Source organism: Hakea prostrata, chromosome 8, assembly GCF_041222555.1.
Source record: "Hakea prostrata isolate BN-2017 chromosome 8, UWA_Hpros_2, whole genome shotgun sequence".
NCBI classification, from domain to species: domain Eukaryota; kingdom Viridiplantae; phylum Streptophyta; class Magnoliopsida; order Proteales; family Proteaceae; genus Hakea; species Hakea prostrata.
In genome coordinates this window covers 35,801,585-35,807,518 of record NC_142607.1, presented here as the reverse complement: position 1 = coordinate 35,807,518, position 5,934 = coordinate 35,801,585, and the positions used below count along the sequence as shown (strand labels likewise).

Genomic DNA, 5,934 nt, shown 5'->3' with positions numbered 1-5,934 from the left:
CAATAACTAATCGTGTGCCGACAATTTTCAAACAGTTAATTAAACCGTGTGCTAAATATTCAAAAATCAAATTTACCAAATAACTAATCGTGCCGACAATTTTCAAACAGTTAATTAAATCGTGTGCCAAAACACCCTTACATTCTAAAACTACTAAATCTAATTCATCAAAAATTACCTTCTAAAATTACTAAATCTTGAAGTCATAAAAAATGAATATCTAAAAATGTAATTTTTCAAATAACTTTCTGCATTACATGAATTAAGTTAATAAAGTAACAATTAATACAATTACCTAAATCGTGTGCTGACCCAAATCGTGGTGCTAACTGCTAAGCCGATCACAAAACTTCACAATCGTCTTCCATCTGTAGGACAAACAGTTAACTCAATCGTGCTGACAAAACCTCAATCGTGTTGCTAACGGCTAAGTCGATCACAAACCAGAAATCTTCTTCACAATCGTCTTCCAGCTAAGTCCATCACAAACCAGAAATCTTCGGAGGGTGGAGAAGGTGACGATGCGGAAGTAGCCCTCCAATGTTGCAGCGAAGCAGAAGTAAGCAACAAACGAAATTATGGCGTACGCACCACCGAAGCCTGGGAAAATTGGTTTGGAGGAACCTCAGGAGCAGGTTCACCGTATCAGGATTACTCTTTCTTCTAAGAACGTCAAAAATCTCGAGAAAGGTTGCTCTTTGCTTGGTTCTCACTCCTAGGGCTATATTCTGACTACAGATTTTACTTTAAATGGTAATACCTTTCTGGGGTTTTCAGTGTGCGCGGATCTTGTCCGTGGAACCAAGGATAAGCGGCTGAAAGTTAGGGTCCACTGAGGATGCCCACCAAAGTTCCCCACATCACTACCCGTAAATCCCCCTGTGGTGAAGGTAATCCTATAATTGTACACGACTTCCTGAATTCTCTCATTGACGTTCATATCAATTTCTTCACTTTTGTGGTAATCTGCTGATTAGTCTTCGAAGTTGATATCTTGATGTTTTAGAAAGGTTTTACATTTACTGTAAGTTGATATCTTCGACGTTCATTTTTTCAACTATTGTATCAACATAAGCATCAGAAAATTTCTGCATCGAGAAATTCCCCTTCGAATTTATCAATGGTGATGTTGCAAAAGAGAGCATTTGTATTTGTGGCTTACGGTTCGCATGAGTTGTGGAGAGTGAATTGCATATGATAATTGTTTTCTTTTCTCCCCGTATTTGATTTACTTCATAGTTGGACGTGGTTAAGAAAAGTTTTTGTTGCTAAACTGGTTTAAAAAAGTCTTCAAATTGGGACTCATGGTCACTGGGTGTTATGGACCTATGGAAATAACATAATCCATGACTTGTTCTCTGCCTCTGTACGCCTTCTTTTACATTTCCTCTTGCTTTCTCATTCTGAATTTCAGTTTCTTGCTTGCTCATCGTTTTGCATTTGTTTCTATTGTTCTTAACTCTCTCAATATATTTGTGATGTGCTAATCAGTTCTATTCCTTGCATTTGAATTATAATCTCTTCCTTGCGCAGCTTCTTGTATTTCATTCAATGTTCCTATCTATCTCAATATTTAATGGGCTACCCAAGTACTGCTTTTCCATTGAATTTCAACCTTGGGGAGTGCCATTTCATTTTAAATGCTTTGATTGTTTCTTAGATTTTTGGTCCTTTAGGGTTTTCATGTTTTATTGTAGTGTACAGGTAATTTCTAACCCTCGATTGTCTGTTATTGACAATATACACCTTCCACCTACCTTATTATCAAGGTGAGAAGCCACAAGAAGTTTGTTCTTTTGGGCTCTTCCCACCTCCATTTCTAAGTAGCACGTTCGTCTGACCAGATTTTTTGCGTGTAGGGTCGATCTGATTTATTTGATTCTTGACAAGGCCGATGAACAAACTGATAGGCGTCTTCCAAAGCATATTGTTGCTTTGCACTTTGAAAATCCTGAGGTATGATGATTGCCAATACTGCCTTTGCCTGTTAGAGATCTAATGGCATGTTGAAAAGACCTCGATTCTGCATGCAGAGCACCATGCAGGATGTCTTAGACCTTCCTACATTAATTGCTTACGTGAGCTATGCCAGAATGCACATTCATCCACAATTATCTGATGAAGCTGCAGAGGAATTAACAAGAGGGTACGTTGAGATGACGAAAAGAGGCAACTTTCCAGGTAGCAGCAAGAAGGTACGAAATTTGACCATGTCTTTTTTGTTTTAACCTTTCTTCTTGATCAGAATTTGCAATGCTTTCTTACATCCTCCAATGAGCATGTTTCCCATGTTTTCACTCCTCAACAGGTGATAACTGCAACTGCTAGCAGCTTGAGAATCTAATACGACTTAGTGAGGCTTTGGCTTGGATTCGTTTTTCAGAATTGGTTAGTGAAGCTCTTTGTTTCAAAATTTCAGGATTTTTGTGTTAACAGAATGAGATTTGGGGAATATCTTTGATGGTATTTAGGTTTGCTTCTAACTGCTATTGTAGATTCCCCTGATTTTTTTCCTTTCTCCTTTTCCTTCTATATACACTTATTTTTATGCACAAACGTTGGTCAAAGAGCTGTTTTTTGCCAGGAGCTCAAGTCATCTCTTGACATGAGCTAATGTTATTGCAGACCTTTGAAAACTATTGCTAAAAGATCTGGTGATGTCTATATACGTCGTGGGGTCTCTGTCCCACCTCTGGATAACCGAAGAAAATAGGTAATCATTTAACATATCATAATTGCATTTTTACCGGATGTGCTGGATACTTGATTAGTTCATGTTTTCTACTGATGCAGGTGAAGGAGACCTTCTAACTGGTGCATATTTATATGCTGTACGTTTGATGGCATCAATAATACTCTTGGATATATTTGCGACCATGGGTCGAGGGGCGGGAGATAACGATGGTGTTAATACACTGCTCAGATGTTTCAGTTTGTGCAGCATATAAATCCCAAAATTTTATTGTTGTGTTGCAGAGTGTCTTTGAGAATAGTTTGATGCAACATCATGTTGCTCTTCCTCCTGATGCTATGGGAAAGGTCACTTACGTTGCATCTTCTGTTCAATTCTCACTAAAGGTTTGGCATCCAGGTTCTTTAGTAATAAGATCTGTTGATGCATTGATGGTCAAGTTATTCATTATTCTTTTCTTCTCCCCATTCTGAAAGATTGATTATATTGTGGCTTGCTGGTAGTGTTCAACCTAGATGTTAAGGCTGTGGGATGCACCACAAATTCCTCAGAGTGAGACAAAGTTGCTTTGGGGATTTTTTAATTTTGTTAGTCTATGGTCTGACGTTTGCTTTTGTGTTCTGTGTGTTCACTATGTTAATTCTGTGTGTTCACCATGTCATTATTTAGTTTCATCACCTTAAATGTGTCACCTGCCATATGTTTTGCAGGACATGGTGTTGGAGCTTGAGTTTCAAGGTGTTAAAAAGCAATTTACCATGCTTCAGGTGATTAAAATTATTTTCTTTGGCTATTCTATCAATTTAGAACATAATATTTGATTTCTCATTTCTTTGTTGGGTATAAATCAGAATTCATACAATGATTTCTTACATTTGTTTTGCTCTACTGCTGCAGAGTTGGCCTGTCCATACACCCCACCCTGTTTCATCAAAACTTGCTGCTGATACACCTCTCTTAACTGGACTGGTAATAAACAAAATAGAATACATTGCCAGATTTTTTTACTTCATTGCGTCAATTTAAGTTGGATATCTTCATTCTTTCTTTTGAATATTTTCTACAGTGTGTTCTTGATGCCCTTTTCCCTTCTGTTCTTGGGGGGACTTGTGCCATTCCTGGAGCATTTGGTTGTGGTAAAACCGTCATCAGTCAAGCTCTTTCTAAGGTGCGGTTTCTTGTTTATTTGGTGTGTGATGCCTACCGGACTCTCCTTTTATTTTCCAGGGATGATAAAGGATTGATTAACGGAGTTCTTATGTATAAGGTTTTGTTCATGTGCAGTTCTCTAATTCTAACACTGGGGTTTATGTTGGTTGTGGAGAGAGAGGAAATGAAATGGCCTAAATATGTAGCTCTTTTATTCTTTCCCTTGTTTATCAATCCTTTAGTAGCATCTGAAATTTGAATGTTCTGTCTCTTAAAATTTTCAGGTTCTTATGGATTTTCCTCAATTGACTATGACATTACCTGATGGCCGGGGAGAATCTGTCATGAAGCGGACAACACTTGTAGCTAACACTTCCAACATGCCTGTGGCTGCTTGAGAAGCCTCCATTTATACGGGTGAATGTTTATGTTTTTGCTTGCTGAGTTGGTGTACCGTTTATTGCTTCAAAGTATGCCTCTTGATTTCCATCATATACAAAAACCCTTGGGCCATTTTAGTTCTAAAGTTTTTGACTTACTTTTTAAGGTGCTTCTTGTTTTGAAGTTGGTGAATGGTTTTGTTCTGGTACTCTTGATCTAAGAGTGAGGTTAGAATTATATGCTGAAAGAAGACTTCTTTTAGATGTATATTAATATGCATCATTTTGCATGTGAAGCGTACTTTTGTGCTCAACAGTTATTTGGTTCTGAGAAAGGTTTAGACAGTGAGCTGACTTTCAGAAATCCAATGGCCTAGGCTATCTGAAAATTGAATCGTCTTGAGGCCACTTTGCCAGGGAAAACCGCTTCTTTAATTGTCAAGAACGACCAGATATGCAAGATCATGTTACACCTGAGAAAATGAGGGAGCATAAAACATTTAGGAACTTTTTGTTGATAGTTGGCATTTGTAGTTTTTTCAATGCGTGTCTGTGTGTGGTTTTTTTATTTTTTTATTTTTTTATTTTAAATAATATGAATAACTGTTAAGTTTGGAGATTTGTGTTTCAAAAGGCTTATACGCTGAGTAATCTAGAGGTTTGCCGTATGATATGCTCTTTTGGTATCGGCAATACGATATGCTTTAGATGAAAAGCTCATGTGGTTAGGGTAGAATCGAATGAAAGTATATCAGATTGACCTCAGTTTAACAATTCAAATGAAGCTTTTTCGTCATCTTTATCATAGGATTTCAAACTAGCCCGATAAGATCAGATCAATCCGGTTGGGTCTGCTTCTAATCCTGCCGTATCATACAGAAACTGATTCCCTACTGTATACATTAATTAGTACGAATTTGAGTCGGTCTCATCAGAGTTGGAGTCAATTGGTTAGACGACGACAACTTCACTTATTAGAATAGTATTAGCAGCTATCCCAGAATGGAATAAAAAGAACATGTACTGCCACGTTCAACAGATTATTGAAATGACACAACATTTAATTCCCATATTTAGATATCTTCTAACACTTTATGTCAGTATCTCAATCTTTTTTTTCTAATAATTTATATTTGTTTAAAAATAAAAGCATAAATAGAACTAAAAAATTATTCAAGTCAGATTATGTATCATTAAAAATCTATAGTGCTTCAATCTAATTACATTAAGAGCAAAACATCCACGTGCATTGCACGTGCGTTTTTACTAGTATATATATATATATATTAACTTGAATGAGAAGAAATATTTGTTGACTCCATTGAAAAATGTTCCTCTTCGTAGTATTTCAAAAGATAAAAAAAACATAAAAAATAAATAAATAATCTTTGAAACATTTTGAACAAGCTTGCAAAGAAAATAATTCTATGGCATATGCTCTTATTGGATAATAAGCAAGTGAAATAGAGAAGAAAATAAACATTTTTAAGTATATAGAAGGGCTCTAGACAAGTTGCCATCAATGCGTAACATCAAACAACAAATTAATGTGGTGTCAGATGCCACCTTAACAAATTTACTACATTAAATAATGAATGTAATCGAGTATGCTGAGTTACAAGGCAAGTCGAAGAGTTATTAAAAAAAGTGGTTTATTCAAGAGAGTTTAAGCCCATGTCATTCACAGTCTACTTACTCTAAATAAAGATAAAA

At 36.3% G+C, this 5,934-nt stretch overlaps 1 protein-coding gene across 4 annotated transcripts; it reads left to right on the top strand.

The window, feature by feature from the left end:
• The first annotated feature begins 271 nt into the window (after positions 1–271).
• On the top strand, positions 272–5,037 carry LOC149007682 (V-type proton ATPase catalytic subunit A-like). Of its 4 annotated transcripts, XM_089167330.1 has the most exons (11): positions 272–690; positions 778–890; positions 1,860–1,956; positions 2,034–2,195; positions 2,309–2,388; positions 2,626–2,713; positions 2,794–3,078; positions 3,403–3,459; positions 3,590–3,661; positions 3,759–3,860; positions 4,126–5,037. In XM_089167330.1, exons 7-11 carry the CDS (start codon positions 2,902–2,904, stop codon positions 4,237–4,239), a joined length of 522 nt encoding a protein of 173 aa, XP_089023456.1. In that variant the 5' UTR covers positions 272–690; positions 778–890; positions 1,860–1,956; positions 2,034–2,195; positions 2,309–2,388; positions 2,626–2,713; positions 2,794–2,901; the 3' UTR covers positions 4,240–5,037. The 4 variants fall into 4 exon arrangements, 2 of the variants coding, with proteins under 2 accessions (XP_089023456.1, XP_089023455.1); XM_089167329.1 differs by lacking the exons at positions 272–690; positions 778–890 and adding an exon at positions 1,277–1,769 and having other exon boundaries at positions 3,759–4,216; XR_016175303.1 differs by lacking the exons at positions 272–690; positions 778–890; positions 3,403–3,459; ... (1 more) ...; positions 3,759–3,860; positions 4,126–5,037 and adding an exon at positions 1,277–1,769 and having other exon boundaries at positions 2,046–2,195; positions 2,794–2,894.
• The last annotated feature ends 897 nt before the right edge of the window (positions 5,038–5,934 follow it).

What these genes read in the sequence shown, in the direction of transcription:
- LOC149007682 (XM_089167329.1), top strand. Translation starts at nt 2,902, where the DNA reads ATGGTGTTAATACACTGCTCAGATGTTTCAGTTTGTGCAGCATATAAA. An exon ending in CTGTTCAATTCTCACTAAAG is followed by an intron (nt 3,079 to 3,402) that starts GTTTGGCATCCA and finishes TATGTTTTGCAG; the next exon opens with GACATGGTGTTGGAGCTTGA. An exon ending in AGCAATTTACCATGCTTCAG is followed by an intron (nt 3,460 to 3,589) that starts GTGATTAAAATT and finishes CTACTGCTGCAG; the next exon opens with AGTTGGCCTGTCCATACACC.